At 29.5% G+C, this 27,736-nt stretch overlaps 1 protein-coding gene across 4 annotated transcripts in view; it reads left to right on the forward strand.

The window, feature by feature from the left end:
- Positions 1-22,993, forward strand: part of LOC136978711 (tight junction protein ZO-1-like) — a 156,310-nt gene extending 133,317 nt beyond the window's left edge. For all 4 annotated transcript variants that reach the window (XM_067274483.1, XM_067274484.1, XM_067274486.1 and 1 more), the window contains 3 exons: positions 15,774-15,976; positions 16,060-16,203; positions 22,754-22,993. In XM_067274483.1, coding sequence (XP_067130584.1) covers positions 15,774-15,976; positions 16,060-16,203; positions 22,754-22,857 — 451 coding nt within the window. In that variant the 3' untranslated portion in view covers positions 22,858-22,993. The remainder of the gene's footprint in view (positions 1-15,773; positions 15,977-16,059; positions 16,204-22,753) is intronic.
- Positions 22,994-27,736: the final 4,743 nt, after the last annotated feature.

A 27,736-nucleotide genomic window follows, 5' to 3' on the forward strand; every position in this document is an offset into this window, starting at 1 on the left:
TATATTTATTTGCATTATATTCAAATGAATAAAATAACTAAATTTAAAAATAACAATTTTAAAGCAAAGTAATATTATTTAGCAAAGTACAATTACATTAAGAATCATAGGATATGCAAATAAGAAATAATTTCAAATACACTGCACCTATAGTTAATAACAATCTAAATATAATACACACACATTTTTTTCTTTTTTCTTGTCATTTTACAAAAAAGAAATTGAGAAACAGGAAGAAAAATATTTGGAATGAGATATCATTTGATGAAAATATAAAAAAGTTTTTCAGCAAAATAATCCCTTCTAATATTATAGCACAATGGCATAGTTAGCAATAAACTCTTATTATGAATTGCATTGCTGTGTTGTTTTTGTTTTTATTACTAGAACCTGGTTAACTTGAATCAGTCAGGGAAAAATTTTGGACTTTGAGTTAAAAAGTTTCAAGTTTTGGAGGTTTGACTAAAAATCAAGATTTTGTGCATTGGTTTATCGGTGACCCATAATAAACTACACATATGATATTTTCATGAGTTTTATTATGTAGAATCATTGTGTCAATGTAAATCTCTCAGTATTGTTCAGAAACTTGAAAACGCTTAACTGAATAGATAAATATGCTACTGAGAAATGTTTTCCCAAATTGTTGATCCATTTGCTCCTAAGTATTTAGTAAGGACTTTTTTAACAGATATTTTATGCCTAGAATCAATTTGTTTATTATTTTTTATCACCAAAATAACCTACACTTTACAATTGTTATATTTTTAAAATATAGCTGCAAAGGTTAAAACTTTTACATAGAATCAGAATATAATCATTTTTTAAATTAATTTATCAAGAAATTCATTTATTTATTAAGTCAGAAATCCATCAGCAATCAAATAAAATAAAAAGTTTGAAAATAAAGACAGGTTCAAATGGCAGTTCCAGTATTTAGGTTGCATGTCTTGTCTGGAAGTCTCGACTCCTTGTCTGCTGTCATAACATGATGCTTATTTTTTAGTTGTATGTGGTTCCCACACTTTATAGAAAGTTTCTGATTAATTTATTTAATAATTTTCATTAAATAAAACAATTAATGTTCAATTAAAATTCTGTATCAAAACTCCTTTAGAGTTTAACAAATTTGAGTTAACCAGGTTCTAATATATTACCAGGTTCTAATATGTAAATTTGAATTTGGTTCGTTCTTTTTGTTATTTTGTTCGAGTAACTGAAGAAGACTGATGAAATCAGTTGAAAACGTTTTTATATAGTTAAACTTTTGCTGGAATTTAAGAAAGGTGTTGTTTTCTCTTTATTATACCAGTTCCAGTAGGTTCGATATTCACTAATATATTACTTTATTTATTTATCATTACCTTTTGGACTTACAATTATTTATTTATTTTTCACACATATTTTATATATTTTGTAATTTAGTACAGTCCTTTTATTACCATATTATTTGAAATTAATCTGTTAAGTTTGTCCATACTTCCAACTAAGCTGTACTGTTTCATTTCACTTTCTTTCACTTTTCCACTAGCTGGTCAATCCTCACAATAACATCAAAATCTGTAATCTGGCATTAACTTTTAAAATATTTATACAGCTTTCACACTGATAATGATTGCATACCATGAAAAGAAGGATCTCCCCATTGCAAGCATTTTTTAATATTTAAAAAAAATGTGTAATTAATTTTTAAATATAATTGCAAAAAACTAATCCTGCTATATAAAAATACTGTAAATGGTTGCTAGTGAAAATTATAATGTTAAATTGTTTTTATCTATGACATTACTTTGTAAAAAGCATTTCATTATGATTTAATATTTAACCATATATGACCTAGCTTATCAAACTAGATCTGGATACAGTGAGTAAATTGGCATCAGTACCTGCATGTAATTCTCAAAGAGCCACTTGGTTGTGGAACTACAGGTTATGATCCCTGGATCAAACTACAGTAAAACTTCTCTAACTCAAAACTCCAAGGGGCAAGAAAAAACTTGTAGTTATAGAGAATTCAAGTTAAAAACATTAAGAGTAAAAAATGCTGATTCTAAATAGATTTGTATTTTTACCTCTCTTGCATTATATAAAAAATCTTTGATAGTTATTTTTTTGTTGTAATGCCTTTCAGAAGAATGTTCAATGTAACTAATGGAATTGAACAGTTTTGAAGATACATCTTGTTGGACTGGAACATTGTCTGCAAATGGGCATTGGACAGTAGATACAACTATCTGAAAATTTCATGGAAATCCAATAATTAGAATCATTTTGGATAGAATAAATATTAAAATTTGAGTTGGGAAAGTTGAAATTAATATAAATCGGTGTCAGGGACCATAAAAAACTTCAACTTGCATTTTCTCCAAGTTGGAAATGTTAAATACCTATGCTTTAAGACCTACTAAGTTCTTTGTTTTCTTCAAGTTAAAGAGATATTCGAGTTACAGATATTTGAGTTAGAGATGTTTTACTGTATTTTAATCAGCTTTATAATAGACATTTACTTTTTTAAATTTATAGTTTTAGTGAACTAACACTATGTAGCATAGCTTTAATTCACTAAAACCAAAACTCGTGAATGTGACTAAAACTAAGTTAATTTGTAAATCAGTAATCCAATACTTCCATTCCAAATGTAATATACAGTAAACACTATTTACTGTAATTGTACATACAGGTATACCTCGACTTACGTCCCTCTCGAGTTACGTCATTCCCGATTTTACGTCATTTGTCAAAAAAGTATATGGAAAAATAAAAATCAAGTTTAAGTCAGTTTATTCAACTTTAAATCCGTCCGCCATAAACATTGAAGTCGTAATATCACTAGAAAAGCGTTGAAAGCACATAAAATCATATTAAAATATGTACATTTACAGTAAATGTTAATACAATTATCATAAATCCTAGGGAACAAACCATGAAAACATCTGTGTTTGTGTTGTCGTCCTATTTAGCGGTCTTTAAGTGCTCATTATTGGCGTTTCCTCCATTATTGGCGTTTAGTTACGACGTAAGTCGAAACTACGACTTACGTCGTAACTACACAAGTAAATTCGACTTACGTCGCCTCTCCTGGAACCAATTACCGACGTAAGTCGAGGTATACCTGTATTGTTATCAGTTATTAAACTTAGCTAAAATATACAAATTAAAATACACTGTAAAAATTTCATTTGTTGTAATCAGAATTTGGTTACTGTCATTATCTTCAAATAATTGGATATTTTTAAATTTATACACCATTAGTCTCAACATACAGCTGATAAACATGCATTGTTTGTCAGTTATTTTTTTAAGTCTCATCCTGTGCTTTAAATGTTAGCAAACAACAACAAAGTTTAAATTATTGGCATTATTATTTCAATTATACAAGGTATACTAGCTCTTAAAGGCTGTAGCAGTCAAACAATATCAGATGAATTGAATTACATATTAGTAAGTTGTACAATTTCTCATATTATGCAATTTTTAAATGCTCTTTTAATGTCAGAGTCTATCTAAAAACTATAATTTCCATGAATTAGAGTCTTATTTATTTATTTATAGTTTCTTAATATTTTCTATATAGGTGAGTCCTAAAGTTAGTGAGTCGCATTTAAAGTAGAATACTGTTAATGTAAAATTTGTTTCAAGCTATTTATTAGAGTAGAATCATATTACTAAATAATTGTAATTATTAAAACATTTCTTGTATCCATTAAGAGAGTAAATTATTTCTCAAAAAATTAAGAAACAAAAAATTGATCATCAGAAATTCCCTGAATTATTTCATCAGTTGTTAACAGAAATGTAAACACACATTTGTCTTTTATGCAATAATCAAAAATGAATAACAGATATTTTAATACAAATAATATAATGTGATAAAACTAATATATCAGAAGCATTTGAAAACTTTCTATAAGAATGAAATGCAGGTGAATATTTTTTATGCTTGTTAAATTCATAATCTACATACTTTATCAATATGGAAAAAAGTGTTTTCTTATATATCTACTTTTACAAACAGTATAATAAAAATTTAAATATATTTTTATGTAAAGATTCAAAGTATTTAAAATTAGCATATAAACAATATTCTAAATTCATGATATCTATTATAGTAAGGTATTGAAAAATCTAGATATGGATAGCCTAAACATAGGAAAAACACAACATGAAATGTTTCTTGTAATTCTATTCAGTACTCTTAACACAAAGAAATCCAATTGAAGAAAATTGTTAAAATATTTGTATAGTAAAATTCAGCTAAACTATGAAACATGATGGTTTAAGTCTGAAAACCCAAATGGACACTGGCAATTTCTCCAGATTCTGTAACATGCATATTATATATAGTTTATTAAGTCCTGATGAAACTTTGTGAAGTAATGAGGGAGCAGCCATTGCCCTAACAGGTAAACAATATTTGATTATGGATTGAAGGTTTATGAAAAATATTGCCTAAAGGGCTGGACAGTAAGAGGTATTTTATAGTATCATTGCCATACTATTGCTGCAGAAAGCTAAGTTTTTTAATAGAAAGAATGTGGCAGTTAAATGTAAGAATGAAATGAATTACATATTAAGTATGTAAGTTTCTTTTTGAAGAGAATGCCAAAATTGTTAAGTGTGTACATAATCTATACAATTGCTGTTAATATAAAGGTTAGAGTTGTCCAAATTATGTAGACAAGAGAAAAACATTGATATGGTTTTGCTTAGATCAATTTTAAGATTATAGGTTTCCATAGCCAAAACGTGATTGTTTATCAATAGATCAGATTAAAGAGAGCTTAAGATGGATTGGAGTTTAAGATTTTAACATTGTTAGCTATAATGTCTGAGTCAATAACAGGAATAGCAGCATCAGGTGATAAAAAAGAGGTTACTTAAGACAAATCCTTGGAATATGCCACAAACAGAAGAAAAATAACAAAATTAATAGTTAGTGTTTTAATAAAAATGAACAAAGTAAAAAAATAGTCATTAAACCATCTAATCAGTGCATAATGAACATCAAACCCTGAAAGAATGTCTAATAGGAGGGAGGGAATAATGGAGTTAAAGGCTTGGCAAAAATTGATATAAATAAGTGGGTTTTTTTAATCTCAAATTTATTAATTATAATAGTTTGGAATGATAATAGATTTGAAGCTACAGATTTACTCTGAATGCACTGAAAAGATCTTTATTCTAGCAAATATAAAAAAATAAAAATAATAAAAACTCAACATTTAAAAATTTTTGTCTACTAAGTAATAAACACACTGCACACTAGATGTAAATTACAAATATCACTTACAAAACCAAAAATCCAGCTTGTAGAACAAAATATTGAAAGAAAATGAATGTTTTCAATTGTCTTGAGCAACCAACTTCAGGTTAAAAAAACAAATTTGGAAATAGAATGAGAGATAGAATGTTGTAATTTAAAATATAAAAAGATACATGACCAGCAACTTAATCAGACATCTATATATATAAATGAGGATGTATGTTTGTTTCTTTGTTCACCATACACACCTAGGCCATTTGACCAATTGCTATGAAACTCAGCAATTATATGTTCAAATACTTCTAATTTAGATCATGTCATACATCCCACCCTAAATTATTCATTGGATTTCTATATATTGATTAATTGCTGGCTTTACACGTAGCACCATCTATTGGAAAAAAGGTAACAAAATAATTAACTAAATATAATTCTTACAAAAAAGGATATAATTTTTAAAAATATTTCACTAAATTACTGTGACAATGATATAGTACAAAATAGATGTGCCATTATGCCATTACTGTGATCGGTAGCACATAACAATTGCCTGATGGAGTGTAGTGTTTTGCCCCCATATATCATGCTTTTCCTATTAGCAATAGAATCGTGCCGGTTATATATCTAACTCTGTTCGGGGGAAAATTTTTGAATTGAAATAACTTGCAGTACAAATCAGATATATAGTTTATAGTATATAGCAGACATGGGCAAATGCAGCTCCGAGAACCGCATGCGGCTCTTTTTGAGTTACATGCACCTCTTGCTGAAAGTGTTAATTTCTGCTTTTTATTATTATTTTTACAATTTTATTTCCACAATTTTGTGAAAATATGTAATTATATATATGTAATATTTAGTCATTTATTTCCAAGTTGGTGCAATAAATTAAATTGACATTTCAAATCTATTCTTTTAAAACAAGTTTTTGACCCGGATGGGTTCACCCTATCCTTTCCTGCCTTACCATCCTATCCGCCACGACAGTACAGAACTGCAGCTCCCATGCATTTTGCAAAACCCACTGGCTTCCACTGAACTCTTGCTTGCCCACCTCTGGTATATAGTATTCATATATAGTTAATCTGGTCCTCTTTCTCTTACAATTTCCATGTCTGGTCTTGCCTTTCATCTAACTCCATTCTCAAAAGGAAGGAAGGACAAACAGGCAAAAAGGGCAAGGCAAATTACAGCCCAATAATGCACAATTTTTTCAAATTGGAGCCCAATAAGTACCCTCCAGTAACTGAGCGGATAAAACCTCTGAACACCGGTAGTCGGTCTGGGTTTGTTCTTGGCCAACAGACTAGTAATGTGGAGTTTTCTGAATTTTATTCACATTAGTAACATTTAAATTGGGACCAGCTTTACATAAGTCTTTCCATGATGCATCCTCCTTGACAGATTGCTAACATTTCATGTTGCCATAACCAAATAAACTAAACTAATTCTAATGAGTGGTTATTTATTATGACATTGTAACACTGCCAGTCTACAACTTTTCATCACAATGTTCTCAATTCTTTTAGTAGTGGTACCCCTGTACAGTACATCTGTGCATCATACTTTTCCTGTTAGCAATAGTGTCTTGTCAGTCATGTATCTAACTCTGTTTGGGGGAAAATTTTGAATCAAAATAACATTACTTCCATTCTAAACCGAAAGTTCATTTATAATGGGGTTCATTTATAATCTGGGCTTCCTGCCCTAGGCTTTCCACATCTGGTCTCGTCTCTCATCTATCTAACTCCTTTCTCAAGATTAAGGAAGGACAGACAGGAAGACAAGGGATGACAGACGAAATTTATAGGTCTACAATTTTTTCAAATTACAGCCCAATAATTTTTCTGTAAATGCAATATTTACAAGAACATACTTTCCATGTGGTTTATACAAGTCTGTTGCCAAAATTTAAACACTTTTATGTGATAATAAATCTTTTATTATATAATCACTTATTTCTTTACTTATTTCTTATCACTTAGAAATAATCACTTTTATTTCTTTTATGTGATAATAAATCACATAAAAGAAATTACTCTAGCATTTTTACAAGATATTTTTATTTAAACAAGTTTTTTATATGAAGTCTTTTGGACGTTAAGGTTAGCAACTTTGATCACATGCGGGGCTATCACAACCTGTATAACACAGATCACCTTTCAAATATTAATAGTAGACAGGATTCTCAATGACTATCAATTAATACCAATCTTCTGGGAGGATGTCAATAACTACTTTTGGTCAAATCACTTCAACCCCCTTCCACAACAGCCCCTTCTTTCTATTGGACCAGCAGTGTAATGGAATTTGAATAGGAAAATTACATAATACAAAGTTATTGGCAAGCACAAAATATGTTTTAAGTGGTTTTTAAGAAGGCAGCTCTGGTTTTAAAGTGAAATTAAATTAAATTTATTTATTTATTAAGCTCTGAAACAACCTCTGTATTTTTCTCATAAAGAAAACTTAAATATTTAACTTGTTTATACTTAATTGTGAATACATTCTACTTTCATATTTAAAATGTAAATCAGAAACACACTTAAATTTGTAAGATTCTTTGATTTTTAGCAAAATGAATCATGATAGCTGTGCAGTAATATATCATAAGAATTAATACAAGGCATTAGTAATTCTTAACATACAAATACTTGCAACATACAGTATATACATATAATGAATATAAATGAAATATATATTGTATTTATTTCACTATGTAATAATGTTTGTAATGTTTTCTTATTACGGTACAGTCAAACCTCAGTTTATGAATGTAATTCGTTCCTAAAAGTTATTCAGAAACTGATTTGTTCTAAAACCAAAACAAATTTTTCCATATGAAACAATGTAAAATGGTTTCTGTGTAGTATGGATGCTGTATAATATAGATGTGTATAAAATCACTTTAATCCTTTGGATGATGGTTGATTTTCCCACAGCAGATCAACCATTAAGGATTAAAGTAATTTTATACACATCAATTAATTTGTTCCTGACCCCCAAAACAAAACCTTTTTTTTACCTTTTTTGCTGTTTTTCATCCATAAAAATACCTACAATATCTATATCTGTTCTATATATATATATATATATATATGTATATGTATATTAAAAGCAATATGTTACTACCAACCCAAACCAAAACCAAAACTAACACTTTACAAAGAAATGTTATAAATAGAGACACAACTCTGACTGCCTGCATGAAATATAACCAAATCTAACCAAATTCTGAAATGCCATTTGTATTAAGTGAATGCCAATTAACACAGCTTTTATTAATTAATTTAATTTAAATTCAATTGTGGCAGGCATTGGCGTAGCCAGGATTTTGTTATGGGAGGGGCCTAGTAGAGGCTGTAATTTTCTGGGCGGGGTACTAGGTTAACTGGGGGGGCTGGGCTGTAATTTTCTGGGGAGGGGCACCAGGTTAACTGGGGCGGCCGTGCCCACCCATGCCCCTTCCTGGCTACGCCCATGGTGGCAGGTACCAAAAAATAGAAATATTGTCTTTCCCACATACACATTGAAATGTAATTTAAATAGCAAAGATTCATATCATGACATGAAGCAATCTTGGCACCACTAACTTCTGAATTAATAGTCCTGTCATTGATTGGTTGGACTGTCGACTTTCTTTAACATAGGAAGCATAGGAAGTTGATCATCAGTGGCTGGCTCTGCCGAGTAGCTTGTTCAGAAATTGAGTTATCGCACAGCAACCAGAGCAAATATGGCATTCAAATGTTGTTCATAAACCAAATTGTTTGTAAACAGGGACATTCTTAACCTACAATTTGACTGCATTTAAAAACTCAACTATCATTGCTATACATTTTCCACTAAGATTATTATTTATGGTAAAAACAAATCAAACTGATCACAAAATAATAACTACATATTAAAAATTATATTTTCATTCCATGTATTTATAATGGAATAACTTCTCTGAAATAATAGCAATTAATTCAATCAGGTAACTCACATAAACACATAAAAACAGATATTCAACACTCATTTTCTATGCCAACAGATGGCAGAGAACAATTCTCTCATTACATTTAAGATCAATGAGTGTGGATGATGGTAAAAATTAAAACAAGATTCAGCAATTAATCAAACTAATTTACCCTTATGAATTTAATAATCATTAATGATGATTAACTGAATCTATTATTGATATTCTCATTCTCTTAAGTCTATCATCTCTATACATGATCATTTGGATTTAATTTTGAAAATTAATAGATATCATAAGATCAAGAAACAAGTTAAATGTACTGTACATCGATTGATTCTTTTAATCAATCATACACATTTAAATATTAACTTAATTTAAACCAAAATTTAATGGAAAGTTTTTTTATGGATTATGCTAGTAAATACAGTATATATAATAATTGCTTGTTACAAATTACTGAAAAAATTTTTGCACATCTACAAGCCAACCAATGCTGTATGTCATCGGGCTAGATAACAGCTATAATATTAATAAATTATAAACAATCTGGTACTGGAGAGGGGCATTAGGCACCATATTTTAATAAATTTAATAATTACAATTTTTAATTAAATAATTTAGAACTACTGGAAGAAAAGAATTGGCCCAGAGAATTTATTAGTATTGTAACCATTACCTAGCTCAATGACATATGACATTGGTTGGCTTGTAGTTTTATAATGTATCAGGTTTTAGTGATGTTTGTTTTTGGATATCCAAAATGCATTTCTGTGAAATTTAAAATAATGAAGATTTTTTATTTAAACAAATTACTGAAGTGATTAATTTTCATATACAGCAAATAAAAAATTGAAATTTAATTATTGGAATGGATATGTAAAAAGGAAATTCTTATTCTAATCAAAAATTGAAGTTTTGGAATTGGAGTTGGGAAAAATTAATTGGATCATAATGGACTGTACAAAGTTTGTTACAGATAAATTAATAAACCGTAACATCAGGTAGTAACATAAATTCTGTCTGAAAAATTGAAAATTTAATGAATTTCTTTTCCACAAAGTTTATTTTTCAATTCTCAATGTATTGTCCCTTATTCAACTTAACCTCATACCACTTTCAGGCAACTTTTTGATACCCTGTTGGAAAATTCTCTTGGTTTAGAATCAAAAAACGCCGACACTTCATTTTTGAGATCTTGAGAATTGAAGTTCTTCCCGTCAAGGTGATTTTGCAAGCTCCAAAATAAGTGTAATCTGAATGAGCAAGATCTGGGAAATAGAGAGATGTATCCTTTTTTTCCCAGACAAATTTCTCCAAATTTTTACAAGTAATAAGAGCTGTGTGTGGGCAGGCATTATCTTGATGAAATAAAACAAATCACCTATTGACCAATGCTGGATGTTTTAATTGCAGGGCCACTGTTATGGTTTCATTCCTTCACAGCAACTGTATAATATACCTTGGATATCTCAATAAATACTGAATAACATCTTCATTGAAAAAAGACAAAATGGTATCTTAACCAAAAGTTAATCTCCAAGTCTGAGCCATTGACAATGACATTTAATATTCTTATGTTGTATAGCCACACCGACATGCCATATAATGTTGGGCTACATTCTGGCAATAATAATTTGAATTATTGATTAACTTTAGATGCCATCTCATATTAAATTTAATAATTATAATTTATTAAATAAACCTGATATTATATGGCATGTTGGTGTGGCTTTATTGTAATGAATCCAGTTTCGGAAGATGTTTATATATTCTTATACTGTATTCATTTTTCATTTCCAGTAATGATTTGATCCAAAAACAGAGCTTGGAATAATGAGAGTACAATGAAATGCACACAATAATGCAATGTTCAAGTTGTGCTAGCAATAGTTCATGTGGAACCCATTTTTCCAAATTCAGCACTTTTTCCTATTTCAAATGCTGCTGAAGAGTAAAATAAAATACTTATGTGTAGTTCTTTTGCAAGTTCTTGTACTGTTATGAAAAATTTATTTCATACCAGAGTTTTCAGCACATCAAACGGAATTTATGTTATAACCTGATATAGCATATGCTCTCCAAAAAATAAAAACCTAGACAAAAAATGTGCTTTGGTCACAATGAGATCAGATATGGTTGCTTGGTTAGTTAGTTGGCTCTTGTGTCAATAACAGTTATTTTGGCCACAGTGTGCCAAGAAACAGGGTTAACAGTAAAGAAATAAATATATTATTAAATACTATACAAATAATAAATAAATTTAGATATATTTTCTAACAATAACAAAATATCTAAACAAATAAAATAATAAAAACTGCACAAATGACTAATGATAACAAAACATAAGTAACCCGAAACAGTACAAAATAATCATAACAATGTCCATACAGAATATTATTTACAACAAACGATATTAATATGCTTAAAGCAATTTAACAACTTTTAAAGTCAATTGATTACATTCAAATTTGACCTATGGCCTAAAACGCCTGATAAATTCACACCATTGCCAAAATTCTGGATATAAATATTATTCAACTCACAGCATTCTATCAATTGGTGTTTAATGCTCAAAACACAGTGACACAGTCCTCACCCTATTGATGAGTCAGCTAAGTGTGTCTGATTCTCAATTGCATAAGTATGACTTCAGATCTCCTATCATATGCTTCATCCAAACTCCAATTTTCTATTAGTCTTGATCTCATGTAGTTTATTGTGGAGTTAATTGGCAAAATATGTGGAACAAACATCTCTTAATCTTTTTTGATGACTGGTTTAAGATTAGTTCTTTCAACAGTCATTGGATGACAAATGGAAAAGGTGACCTAGCAGCAATGTTTGCTAATTCCTTTCCTCTTATGCTGACATGGATTGGGATCCAACAGAATTTTAGAAAGTCATTTCTTAGAGATCTGATATCATATCTATTACAAACAAACTAAATGCCTATTCGGCAAAACTACCAAGTTATGCCTATTCTGTTTAACTGAGAAGTGTTACTTTTTAGATTTAGCTTTTTGCACTTGCTGAAATAAGTAATATTTTAAAATATCGATAAAACAAAATATTTAACAAAACAGTACTGGTACTCACTCAATTTTTTGTAAAAGGCTGAAAATATCTTAAATGTAAATGAAATAAAATTTAAATTATATAAAATAAATATGTTTTGTATTAAATAATTCTGTCGATAAAGTCACTAGAGAAAATACTACATTAATACATAAATAAATCACTTCACAAACACCAATAACTACCAAACACAACAAAAATTTACTGCAACAAATGTTTTCTTCCATATATAATGGACATTGCCAGATTTAAGTAAAATAATATAGAATAGAACAACAAATTAGAACTTGGAACAGAACATTTCTGAATCACAGTTTAAGGGAATGGAGACTTGTACATATCGAATACAAAAAATACCACTACAATGAATTAGACATTAGGCAAACCAACAACATTGAATCCTCAAAAATCGTGGTGCAATAAATCCGATTAAATAGCCCAAAAAAAAAGTAGCTGTAAGAGAATAAAATCCTGTGGAAGTTTTATGAATAAAAACTGAATCAGTTTCTTAACTGCTATTCCTCTCCTGAATGCCTTATAAATTTTGACTCTAAGTTTTTTAGTCAAAGCAGATCTGTTATGGTGCATGCATTGTCAAACTCCACCTACATGTTGTTATCTAATGTGTAGGCAGTTCATGCTCTATTCAAAATATGTTTTTTGAGGCTGACTCATAATCCTTAATCCTTGTGTTGAGGTTCCTGCATCCACATACTCATATGAATGGTGCAGCCTTTGGTTGTGAATTGGAATGCTATAGACATTGCAAACAGTTTCTCTCTGTTGGGTCCTTTTCATTTTTTAAGCATTGAGAAGAAAGGATTGCTTTTAAAAGAAGCCCTGCTGAGGTTACCACATTGGGCTATCTCTTTACAGATGAAATAGAAGGTCCTGTCATATGTGACCTGTCTATGACTGTGATCTGTCTTCTGGTTGTGCTGTTCAGCCAGTTGATTCTATCATAGAACAAATGCCTTAATTAGATTTGCCAAGTAGCCATGCTGTTTTCTTAATTTCAAGATGAAACTTAGTTCCTCCTTCCTATTTTTTGTGGATGAACAGTGCATGTATGCTCTTTTAACTAGAGCCCTAAATGCAGCCAGTTTATATGCAAACAGATTTGGATAAAAAATGGACTGTAGAAGTTCTTTTGAAACACCTTTGTTAGTATTTGTCCTTGATATATCCAGAAAGTGCATCTGGGGGAAACTTTCCTGTTCTGCTCTCAAAGAGAGGTCATATGGATTATCATTAAATCTCTGCAAGAAGTCCATTGGGTCCTATCTATCATGATAAAAATAACTTTTCAACAAAGGCATCTATGGAGTGGCTTGATTTGAATAAAGTTAAGATAAATATGTATCAAATATTTTTATGGATTTTTTTACCCCTGTCAAATACACAAAACTGTCATAAAACATGCCAGTAGGCTCTCATAGGTTGGGTTAGGTTATGACTTTATTCACAATCAGCATTGATACAGACAGCCAAATATCTGTAGCACACAGGTGACTACAGTCAAAAACTGGCCCTGCTCCTTTTTATAACTTATTCTCATGACAGTGGTATTTGCACAGGTACATATTTACTATTCTTCAAAGACAGGGTTGCTAGACTGGACAATAAATCGCCAATTGGGCTATTGTTTCTGTAAATTGAATATTAAAATTTTTATGCTAGTTAAAATTTTAATAAATTATAAGTATTTTTATATTTTAGTCCAGTTGTAAAAGAAATATTGAACATTTAGCATAGTTACTGTATTTACTCGCATATAAGATGATCTTGCATATAGGACAAGGTGTGACTTAAAGATCAAAATAAAGAAAAAATTAGATTTATTAATACAATTTTAATTTTATTTTGTTTAATCATAAATAAAATGTCAAATGCACGTAAATGCACACATTGTCCCACAAACATTACTGGTATTTTAAACTTTAAGGAAAAATCTTGTAAAATCAATAACATAATCTGTTCATGTAAAGCTGGACAATCGGGAACCTTTTTTGCCAATTCCTAATAGTCGAATCCACTCTCTGTTGATTACACTTACGAGTTTTCTCCGAATTCTGATTTCCGAATAATCATCTGTTTCCATGGGAATGGATTAAAACTTATATCTGGTTTTTGTGTGATTTTGGAATTTTAATTTGGAATTCAATTCAAAACCTTTGCTTTTCCTATTCTATTCATCATTACTCCTGACATTACACAAGAACAATTGAAACGACTCAGATTAAATACTTTTGTTTTTAAACGCAAGAGGGTAAGCATCTGATAAAAAATGTGAATGTATGATTCACAAAACTTATTGCATAAACACAAAGAATTCTTCGGTCGCATGTATAGGACGACCTAGGTTTTTGAAGCAGTAAAAACCTCATCTTATATACGAGTAAATATGGTAATTGTTATTTATATTAATTATTGCAATATATTTTTCCTAGTTAATTTTTATTTTATAAACATTTTTATATATGTCACACAAATATTTTTTTAAATAGAAATTTAATTGAATGTATTGTATTGAATACAACAATCAAATTAAAATAAGACAAAAATTTTTTTAGGAAATTAGAAAAGATTTTACTAAGATCATCAACTATATAATACTTATAATTAATGTATAAACACTCCTAAATATGTAAAAACCATAAAAATTAATTTTCATTTAAGCTTATTTCAAAATGTATTTATTTAATTTTACTTTTATGTTTTTATTTCAGTTCTTTATGTAAACTAATAAAATAGGTCCTATGAATCAGTTAAATTTGTTCAATATATTTTCAACGTTTTTAATTAAATAATTGAAATTCAACTCCAAATGCAAATACATTTATAATTTCTTTTTCTTTAAAATATCTATACATATGAAAATACTTATAAATATATTTCAGTAACATGAAATTTCACTTTGGTTTTCTAAATGTAAGATTTTTAAATGAAATTTTTATACTTTATATTTTATTTTGCCTTTATTTGTGTATTCTATAATCTATAAAGTTGTATTACCTGTATTAAATTTCTACACTTGACAATGAAAAAAGTATTTTTAGTAAACAATTATAGGATTTGGTAATTATAAAGATTGTCACATAAAAAAAATGCAATATGAATTGTTGCTAATAATATATGTGTTATTGATAAAATTTATCATACTATACTTACATGTGTGTTGTGAATTTCTCTACAATACTTAAAAAATTTATTCAGTTTTTCAAAAATATATTATATGTGTTGATAACATGTTTCTTCTTTGAGAATAAACTTCTATTTTCTTTTTACTGAAAATTTAAAAATAACAAAATCTAGATTTTAAAATAATATATTTTCTTAAATTCAACTTTTTCATAATTTTGCTTATTAATATATACTATTGTTATAATATATTCTTGAAAATTCATTAATCTGTTAATATCTTGAAAACTTCTTTGGTGCTTTAACTAATTTAATAATTCCTTTCTGTAGATATCATGTGCCAATGCCTAATGACAATCACAATGTTGTTGCCATGGCTAGAGGTATATTTGGGCAAGCTGGGGGTAAACTAACATCTGATGAAACTGGTGTGAGTATAATGATTCCTCCAGGGGCTCTTCCTAGTCCTACTGAAATCTATTTTAAAGTTTGTCAAGATGATAATATGTTACCACCTCTTGATAGAGAAAAAGGTATTCAATAAAAACATTACCTCTACAAAATAAGTAATATTTTTGATAATTGGATAATCTTTCTGGAAAATGTTTCTCTTAAGGTGAAACATTACTAAGTCCTTTAGTACTATGTGGACCTCCAGGACTGAAATTTGGTTTACCAGTGGAATTAAGATTGCCTCATTGTGTTTCTATTCATCCACATAATTGGTCTTTTGCTTTAAAGTCAAGTGATGCTCCAAATGGTAAACAGTTATAACTATTAGTAATTTCAATGCATGTTTTTTTTTTTAGAGTTTCAAATAAATTAAATGCCAATATTTACAAAATTTCAATAATATTAGGCCTCATATGAAAGATTTTACTATTTCATAATAAATTTTATAAATATTTAATTATTATAACAATTCTAACAATATAATTAAATTTGAATTATTGTGTAGCTATTTTTCAAACGTAGATGCATTTTATTTTCTATTTGTGATAAAAATGCACATACACTCAAAAATAATTATTTCTAATACTTAAATGAGCATAAGCATATACAGATATTATAAAACTTAATTTGAGAAATATATTTAAATGATAATATAACAAATAATGAAAAAGAATTTTTTCAGAGTCAAGAAAAAATTCCTTTTTTTTTAAAGTTTCACACAACATTTTAGTGATTGCAGATTGATTTATTGATTTTTTCATTAAATTCAGTATCAGTTTATTTAAATAAATAAATATATACATATACAGTATATATAATGGAACCTGGTTAACTTGATCTCGCATTTCCTCAGTCATTTTCTTCCCCCAATAGTCTAGTATAGGGATTTACATGTTAAATCAAATTGGTTAACTTAAATTCATCAAACTGTTTAACTCAAATGGGGTTTTGATACAGTATTTTCATAAACTCTCCAGAATTTTAAAATATTTAAAATATAAATAAAATAATTAATGTTCATCTATCAAATAAACTAATCAGAAACTTTCTATAAAATGCAAAAACTACATACAACTAAAAATAAACATCACGTAATGTGATAGTGGGCAGGAGATGGTGGCTTCCAGACAGCATGTGTGACCTACATACTATAACTGCCATTCAAATCTGCACTTATTTAATTGCTGATGGTTGATGACTAGTTGATGTAATAAATAAATACCGTATATTTCCGCGGATAAGATGATAGTTGAATCATAAAAAAAGGCCCCAAAAATCCAGGGTCGTCTTATAGGACAGATACAAAAAATTTAGATTGAAATTTATATAAATTAAAACCATTATTAAAAAAATGGACAAACCGTAATTATTTACTTGTAGAAAGTAGGGCATGTCCACAAATTAGAATAGCCCATAGGACGTTTTTGTGAATAGTCAAGGTCATTACCCAAATGTCCGAATCATTGTGAACATTTGCAACAATAGCAAGGCAGAAAATAAAATTTGTTCATTCGAAAAATTACAAATAGGACATAATTTCGTATATGCTATACAGCAGGGGTGGCCAACTTTTGTGCACATAAGATCTACTTTTTATCGTAAAAATGTGTCGCGATCGACTTGTTGTCATAGGCAGTCTAAGTGGGGAGGGGGAAGTGCGAAATACATACTATGTTTATACATTGTTTCAGTACGAAGTGCACTCACTGTTTATGAGTCGAGTCATAACTGCATGCATACAGTTGCGTTCGGTTACAAATATAATACATTAAGTGAAAACATCGCTAGCGATCGACTTGTTGGCCACCCCTGCTATACAGTATTATTATCCAGATGATGATTGCCGATCTAAACTAAATTCATAGGCCATTGATAGTTTGGGGGTCGTCTTATAGGACAGATATATGCTAAAACTATAAAACTTTGCTGAAAATTTATACTTCGTCTTATCTGAAGGTCGTCTTATCCGCGGAAATATACGGTAAATTTTTGATAAATTAATTTTTAAAAAAAATCAATTATAGTCCAATTCTATGTGAAAATTTTAACCTTTGTGGTAAATTTTCAAAAATATAACATTCATAAAGAATGGTATGTTTGTGATAAAAAATATAAAAAATCCAGCAAGGTGCTTAACTTTCCCAACAGCATTTGGTAGCACGATCTGTTATGATACCTTATTAAAAAAAACTCTAGTTTTAATTATTATAAAATGGTAAAAAACTTAATTTTGGGGTAGGGATGGGTTTCATAAAAAAACTAAATTCTACTAATGAGTAAAATTGTCGTTAAGTCTGATTGTTCTCAAGATATGACACGACCCCCTTTGTCTCCCCATCCCCTCAACCTTAATCACCAAAATTTAATAGCATCAATCCCCCTAATACACAAACCTATCTACAAAATTTCAGAAATTTTCAACAAAAAACACAGGAGTTATTACACTTCAAAGAGGGTGAACAAAATTGTGCCATATGCACACAGACTAATGTCCCTACATACGGGAAAAAACCCAATTTTTTTTTTTGCATTTCTTGATGTTTAAAGGTCCCGAGTCCAAAAATGTAAAAATCTTGGGGGGATCATTTTTTGACTGATCACCATACTTTCCTCTGTAATATATAACAGAGCCAGGAAAGTAAAAAGATTGATTTTAGGCATAAAATATCACAACTTAAATAAATCCTTACTAAACCATTTGAGAAAGCATTCCTCAGTAGCTTATTCAATCATTCAGTTAAGCATTTTGAAGTTTCTTAACAACACTGATAGATTTACATTGACACAATGATTCTATGTAATAAAAACCACAGAAATATCGTATGGATAGTTTATTATGAGTCACCAATAAACCAATGCACAAAATTTTGATTTTTAGTCAAACTTCCATAACCCGGAATGTTTCAACTTGAAATCCGAATTTTTTTCCCGGCCAATTTGAGTTAACTAGGTTTCACTGTATATAATTTTTATTCAATTAGCAAATACCATATTTTCATGTATATAACTCATAAGTTATCTATAAAAAGTCAATTTTGAAATCAGATGTAGATTTATAGCATAAAGAAGCTTATTTGTTGATTTTTATCAATTGTGATTTATTCTGATGGACTTAAATCACTTTTTTTGATTCAAACTCACCATATATTTTCTATCATATCTGGCAATAAAAAATATCATCAGATATGCTATTGGGTTAGCATTAGTTAATATCAGCAAACATTCTGATACACAGTTTAGGAGGTTTGTTCTCAAATATTCCTGTTTTTTTCCATTTCTTCTGTTTCATTTATTTCATAATTACATCTATAATAAAATTGTTAACAGAAATGAAAAGGAATTTTTTCAAGAGCATAAACAATATTTGAGACTGTACTTCTAAACTGCATACTGATGTACTTTTTAACATCTCTTTGGAGGTGTAGAATATAAATTATTCAGAGTTATGCAAGACTTTATCTCAGTTCTAGCAATTTTTGTAACTTGTGAGTTATAAGCTACTACAGATTATCCACATGAAAATAGTGTGTAGTGTTTCCAAATGATTCTGTTCAAATCTGTGTTCAATAATAAAAGGAAAAAAATATGTACTTAATTTGATAAATATATTTTATGTATATGTTAAGACTGAAAATATATTTCTTAATATATTCAAGATTTATCATTATCCAGATTTAACTGTAAATATAATAAATAAACATAATAGTAAATATTTAACTATACTGCCCAAAAATTTGTAAAGTTAAGTTGTATATGTACTATCAATATAGAGGTTCATTTTTTTTAAACATATTGATTAGCTTTAATATTAATATTTAAACATTTATTAAATATCAAAAGATAACAAAAATATTTAAAAGATTTTTTAATAATAATAAAAATATTGTAATTTGATTCAACTGAAACCTGGTTCCTCGGTATGATAAACTGACACCTTAACCACCTTGATCACTCAGTTTTTATGAGATCTATTCAGAAGTCAACTTGCAGTAAACAGTTAAAAAAAACAATAAAGGAAGAAAACAATTTTATTACACATTATTTACTATTTACAGAGTGATTACAATATTTGTGTTCACTACAACTAAACCAGGAAAGTACTGTACATCTATAAAATTTTGCATAATTGTCTTCATCAAACAATCTGAACTGATTAATTTACTTTAGCTTGATTAAAGTAATGTTTTCAATAGCAGTAGTGAACACGTTAGCAATAGTAATATCTTAAGTAAAAAGAGTTTGATCCTGGGTTTTCGAAAGTGATGGATTGATGCCTTAAATGTCCTTGCCATTCAACAGTTTAGTTAGTATTTTTCTTTTTAGTTATATAAAATTGATAGAAAACAATCCTCATACTGGTACACCTAAAGGCTTAAGAAGTTATATTGGATTTTATAAAATTGATAATTGAAAATTTTAAAAAATGAGTCTCATATCTTGCATTCAGAACATGTATAAAATTAATTCTGATACTTGTTTCTATAAAAGCTAGTACAATTTACTTTGTAGTTTTTATAATCAGAGCGAGAAAAAGATGGAAATTTATTTTCTTTTTTTCTTATAATGATTTTTAAATGCGATATGTGGGATTTCTCTAATAGTTAATGGAAATTACATTCTAGATTAAATCATTTGAAAATATGTTATATAGAACATTTTGATTTATTATTAAACTATTTATATCACAAGAAAACTGAGCTAATGATATAGTAAAAAAGACAACCAGAAGGTCATCAATCTGAAGACCTGGTTTTCAGCCAAAGTTGATAGCCTTTGAAATTATTTGTGGGCAATTTGTTTTGAATATGTCAGACTTCATTCTTCATAGCCCACACATCCTCACTGGGCCTGGCCAAACCCATGATGAGTATGGATAAAAATAAGTTTTTAATGTTCACAAGGTGAAGAGTTTTTCTTTCTTTTTTTCATTTTGATTCTGACCTGTAAGTATTAAGAGGGCCTTTTTAATCATACTCATTGTTGGTTTGTCCAGACCCACAATGAGGCAGCTGGATAATGATAAATGGGCCCAACATGTCTGAAACATACCACTTCCAAAAAATTCCTGGGATGACCCAGATTTGGTCCCAAGTTTCCAGAGAGATATAACAATGCCTTAACCACCTCAGCCATGTGGTTGTCACAGAAAGAAGAGTTAAAAACTAAAAAAAAAAAGATGATAAATACATTTTTTTTATTGTTAAGTCAAAGGTTGAGTAAAAGAATATTTGAGATTTATTTCTCATCATCACTAATTATTAAATTTTGCCAGGCAGATGGTCGAGACCATTAAAATAGCCCACTGTTTTTGGAATGCATTGAGTTTGAATTAATCAGATCCTTAAAATTTTCATGGATAGAAGGGTTTATCTCTTCCCCCTCAATTATGGTTATCTCACCATAATTGAAGGGGAAAGATATTCATAATGGATCTTTTATAAAAAGTCTTCCTGGTATTCATGGAGCAGGAAGTTTAAAAAAAAAAACGAAAATTTAATTTATTATTTCCATAAATAATAGACAAATTTATTTCAAAGTTTTTGAGTTAAAACTAAATATATATTTTTGAAGTTTTAAATTTTAATAAATTTACACTGGGAATGTTCGTCCGATGGAGATTATTATTTTATAACATTGAAGACAAAGTCTGCCCAAAAGGGACCACCATTTATTTTTTCTGTGTTCCAGACAATACACATTCTTGGCGACTGACCTTTCTTTTTAGGCTGCTTGTCGCCAGAAGTTGGACGAACATTCACAGATGAAAATTCTACAAGTATCGTCACCAGGGAGCAGCTTTCTTAAAATCTACATTTTCCAGCGCTTCTTTTGGTAGATAAAAGCAGTAACACCCCAATGAAGGTATGGTGGATGCAAGCAAGACGTCTGTATGTCACCAGTTCCTTTTTTAGAAATTACTTGTAATTTTAATTGGATATATATTTTGCGTTTTTTAAATGGACTTTTTTAACTTCTGGCGATAAGCAGCCTAAAAAGAAAGATCAGTCGCCAAGAACGTGTATTGTCTGGAACACAGAAAAAATAAATGGTGTCCCCCTTTGGGCAGACTTTGTCTTCAATGTTATAAAAAATTTACACTATTAAATAATAATACAATTTTCTTTCTAAATTTTATACACACACACGCACACACACGCACACAAACTTGTAGGAAAACTTTTCCTATTTGTTCGTATTGATGTTTATTAATGATGATTATTAATATTTAAATCAATTATCATCTAATATTTGCATTTCAAAAATCTGTTACTTGATGAACTTTACTGTAAATACACCACTTTTGTTAAGTTTGCTTACATGTACATAATCTAATTTCAAAACATGTTAAAATTGTTGATCACTATTGATATTTTAGTAATTATTACACTTACTTGCTTTTATGATACTCTGCTTTCTATTTCCTCTATGGAAAAATTTAATTTAAACAAAATTAACATTGTCAATATTGTGTAGTTAACTTTGTTCACATTTCTATATAAAATGAATTTTAAAATAAAAAATTAGAAAAAAAGAGAGAGAGAAATTCAATGGTATGATTCTATGTTCACAAATTATTTTTTATTTCCAGCAACCAAACAAACTGAAATGTTATAGAACAATATGAAAAGAATATTCCAAATAGAATACTAGTGTAACAAATCTGAGGCAGGGAAGTTAAACTACTCAAAAATATTTGTCATTTTGGTTGTTTAGTTGCTGGAAGTAAAGATTAATTTGTGAACATAGTGAATTTTTCCAGTTTGAATTCTTAAGGTATGATTATATATTAAATATCTTTAAATTATATTGAAACAATGAATAATTTCCAGTTTTAACATATTATATATTGATTCTAGGGAAACCATCAGAATGGCAAAACATATCATTAGACAGTAAAAGTGAAATTGATCGGAGCTATATTCAAGATGGTTATGTTTCAGTCTTAGTGGACCATTTTTGAAGAAAACTTGTGAATTTGTACAGTTTTTATAATTAATCATGTATTCATATGTATAATGTTTCACTTGTTATCAGAAAATAAATACTAGTCAGAATCTAAAAATATAGTAATTACAGCAGATAATATATTTTTATCACTTAATTTCTGAATTTTATTGTATATATCAATAAAATAAATATGAACTATTTGAATTTATTGTATTTATTAAACAAAATACAGTATATAACATGTATATTTACATTGTTGTTATACAGAAAACTTTTAGGCCACAGTATTGACTTGACTCTACATGGGCTGCACTTTTCAGTATTGTATTGTAACTAATTCATATTTTAATCTGTTTTGATATATAAAATTGAAAATGCTATAAAATATATACAGGTTATGGTCCATATTTTTCATTTACTCCATGGAAAGTATGTCTCCGAAATACAAATTCAAATTATATTTGACAGTCATACTTAATGTAAAATTTTTTATTCATTTGTGCCTGGCCAGCAGGTTGGCTCCATAAAATTTTCCAGATTTTCTTCCTAAATACCTTTAGCCTAATAGGAGCCAGTTTTGTATACAAAGTCCTTCCAAGAAATCATCTTCAAGTACATTTTCTTATCCTTTCAAATAAACAAATATCTACTTGCATAATTGAGTAACAATTTTTGAAGAAATGTGATCCATTCTTGACTACAAACATTCATCATAAATTAACACATCTCTCTGTTATTTAGGTACACAATGGGAGTTTTATCATTACAACAACTTACTGTACATCATTTACAAAATTCATCATAATGGGTGATTCAGTTATGTTAACTTTTTTATAATTGGTTGCATGAGATGTTCTTTTCTTTTGAATTTTTCAAAAGAAAGAATTTCTATCCATAGTTATTGTCCACATTTATTATTCACCATGTTATTGTCCCCATGCAATTCTCTCTCTCTCTCAAGTTGCCTGGAATTTGTATCAGCTTGTATAAGCTATTAAATCTATAAACAAACTTCATCAGCTAACCCGATATACATTATAGCAATATACCAACCAAAGCTGAATTATCAGACTAGAAACAGCGATAATAATAATTTATAGGATAATTTGGTACTAGAGCTAGGCGTTAGGTGCCATCTGTTGCTAAATTTAATAATTATAATTTTAATTAAATAATTTAGAACTAACTAGAAGAAAAGAATCGGCCTGGAGTGGGACTCGAACCCGCAACTCCTGCTTGCTGTGCAGATGCGTTGTCAATTACGCTACCAGGACCTCCAGTCTGATCTCCTCTTCCAGTATATATAAGCTTACATTACGACCATCGACGGCCATTACAGTGCTGGCTGGGGAGATATTTACAGGACGTGGGCACTTGATGTGTCCCCAGCCGGCATTGTAATGGCCATCAATGGTCGTAACGTAAGTTTATATATGTTACCGGCAAAACCCGATTTTACGCCAAACTAGTTTTGCCTAGGCCAAACTAGTTTAGAATTATTATTCAAGTATATTAATGGTTAAATATATAATTAAAATTAAAATTAAATAAAATTAAAAGGCAATCAATTAGGTGAACAATATTTATTCAAACATAGTTTACTTAATTATAAAAAACAGAGTTAATGTTACCCTAGATATCGAAGTTGGCGGCTCATCTCCAATTCCAGCGATCAGAAGACAGGGAACAGTGGGGATGCACGTTCTAACTTAACCTATTCTAATAATTTGGTTGCTAATAATTATGGTAATTTATTAGAATAGGTTAGGTTAGGTTAGAACGTACATCCCCACTGTTCCCTGTCTTCTGATCGCAGGAATCAGAGACGAGCCTCCATCTTCGATACCTAGGGTAACATTAACCAAAAACGGTATTGATTAGAAATGACACAACACTTGTACAAAACTATAAAATAAAAATAAGCTAATCAGTACTTATCAGTTTGTATTTTTTTTAAGCCATGCACTTTTAAAAGTAATTAACTTTCGAAAATATTTTCAAAAATTCAAATGAAATAATAAAAATAACTTTTAAAATCAAACTAAAATTAAAAATGAACTTATTTGTGTTTTATGAAGAACTTAAATTAACCATTAATATACTTGAATAATAATTCTAAACTAGTTTGGCCTAAGCAAAACTAGTTTGGCGTAAAATCGGGTTTTGCCGGTAACATATATACTAGAAGAGGAGATCGGACTGGAGGTCCTGATAGTGTAATTGGCAATGCATCTGCACGGTAAGCAGGAGTTGCGGGTTCGAGTCCCACTCCAGGCCGATTCTTTTCTTCCAGTTAGTTCTAAATTATTTAATTAAAATTATAATTATTAGGTGCCATCTGTTGCTAAATTTAACGCCTAGCTCTAGTACCAAATTATCTTATAAATTATTATTATTATTATGCCGTTTCTAGCTTGATGATTCAGCTTTGGTTGGTGTATTGCTTTAGCTATTAAATTGTTATAATTAACTGCATTTCTCCACCATCCCTCCACCTTCTCTGAATATTAAAGCACATGTGCATAGATGTTATGCAATTTTCATATTTAAGTTTTAAAACTTATTGTTCTAAAAGTTGTTTATATTCTAAGTCAGGACTTCTTAAACTTTTTTTATTCACGACCCCATTTATGATTGTGATTTTTTTCGCGACCCCCCAAATATATTATATATATATATATATATATAAAATAAAGATGTATAAATATTTTGCAATATACATATGAAATACAATGAAAATATACATATATATTGAAGATAAATACAAATTTGCAAAAACAATAACGGTGTACTACCACAGTTCACTCTTGTGTTACAATGGAACAGAGACAACTGAATACACTGAAAAGCAACACCACTAGTTCACACTACAATCAGTGTTGCTGAATCATTGTCTCGCTGCACCAGAAGTGACACAAAGTACAACTCATGAAACCTATGACACAAAGCATGCCATTTTCAAACTCTCACAAATTATTTTCAATATTTTGCAATAAAATCTCGTGACCCCATTTGGGGTCACGACCCATAGTTTAAGAACCCCTGTTCTAAGTGGTTAATGCCGTTCCTGTTTCTAATTTAAAATCTGTTTGACTCCTTTTCTGCCAGAAGACAATGTTCATAGTTGTGTCGAAAGCACTTGCAGGAAAATAAAATATTCCTTAACACCTTTTATGTGAGTTTTTCTGCTTATGTACTGACATAAGCAGAAAAACTGGCATGACATCCACCATACGTGTTTATGTTAAATCCATAATTCCTTAAATTTCACATTGTCTTCATTTTCTACGTTCATGGTTCTCAAAATGTGGTGCACATAACCTGGAAGCACAGACCCAAAGTGAACACCCCAGTTTTTTACAGGTGATCAACAATCATCACTGGAGGAAGTCATTAAATTATGACGATATTGAAGATAAGTAAGTCGATCAACACTGCAAACAATTCTTCTGAACTTATGTGGGCAACTTGCAAGAAACATGGCTATGTTGCATATAAGAGCAATGGTAAGAGGGATGATAAGTGTGGGGAGTAGTAAGGACAGTGACTTGGCTGTCTTTTTCATGTAAATCTACATAACTGGATTCATCTTAAGCAATATGGTTTTGTAAAGGATCACTCAACATATCATGCATTCCACTCTCTTCTTCAATTCATCAAAGAAGCCTCGAACCATAATGAACATGCCTTAGTCAGCAACATTGACTATAAAAATGCATTTAATATTCTCTGGTGGTCTGCTCAAAGATGCTCATTGTCCCTTTATGTTGTTCTGAAGAACTATTTGACAAACACATCAGCTGGGGTACATCACAACCATACAACCTAGTTTAGACTGTAGAGATCAGCTATCTTTAGGAATCTCAGTCTGGTTCTGGACTTTGGATTATTATATAGAATGGGATTCTTAAACTCAACAATAACAACAGAAAACCTTGGACAATACAGTCATCTTTCTATCCTACAGAAATGGAGAAAGGCTACAAAATAGCACTAAGCCCTACTTCAATGTGTCTGCAATTGGACATGGATAATAAACTTATCATTAATTACAGGAAGTGTGAATGCATGATTATGTCAAAAGGCAAACAAGACCTTTTCAGAAGGCCTTTAACATTTTAATAAATGGAATACATGTTAAGAACAGTAGATATTAAATACTTAGGACTAATTATAGATCAGCAGCTAACTTGGACAAAACACCTGAAATCAGTCAGTAGTCAGACAGTTACTCTCTCCAATATCTTGCTTAGCACTGCACACAAGAACTGGGGGTTAACACATTAACTGACAACCTGTTCGTATAAAAATGTTCTCATTAAGCCATTTTAATTTATTTGCATTATTTTATTGCTCTGACTATTTAGATGTATTTTTTTTTAAATCTTATTTTTAGATAAAATAATAATTTCTATATGATCATATGAGTAATTTCACAGGTTTCATGTGCGAGTGGAATTCTTTTACAGGAGCCACCTATGAGAAAACTCATTTGTCCAGTTTGTGCTTATAAAAGTTGTTGTTCTGTTTCTTTGTTCATTTTTTTGTGTGTTGTGAAGATTGCTGAGAGTTTGTTCCTTTTTTTGTCTCACTTTTGCACTTTGTTTTTATAAAAATATGGCTGGCAGGAAACATTTACATGAAGATGAACTTGAATTTTATGATAATATAAGCAAGTCAGATAATGATGATGATTACAACACTGATATTGAAGTTTTTGTATCTACTGATGAATCATCTGATGAAGATTCAAGTGATTATGAAGTAAGTTTTGAAGCTAATGATACTGTGACATCTACACATATAGATATTTCAGGTAATGAGATAAATTTATGGAATGAAGTAGTGAAAGATTCACAGACATTTACTTTCAATTAAAATGTTTGGTTAAA

The sequence above is a fragment of the Centruroides vittatus genome, unplaced genomic scaffold (assembly GCF_030686945.1).
Source record: "Centruroides vittatus isolate TY-2023 unplaced genomic scaffold, ASM3068694v2 contig_549, whole genome shotgun sequence".
NCBI classification, from domain to species: Eukaryota; Metazoa; Arthropoda; class Arachnida; order Scorpiones; family Buthidae; genus Centruroides; species Centruroides vittatus.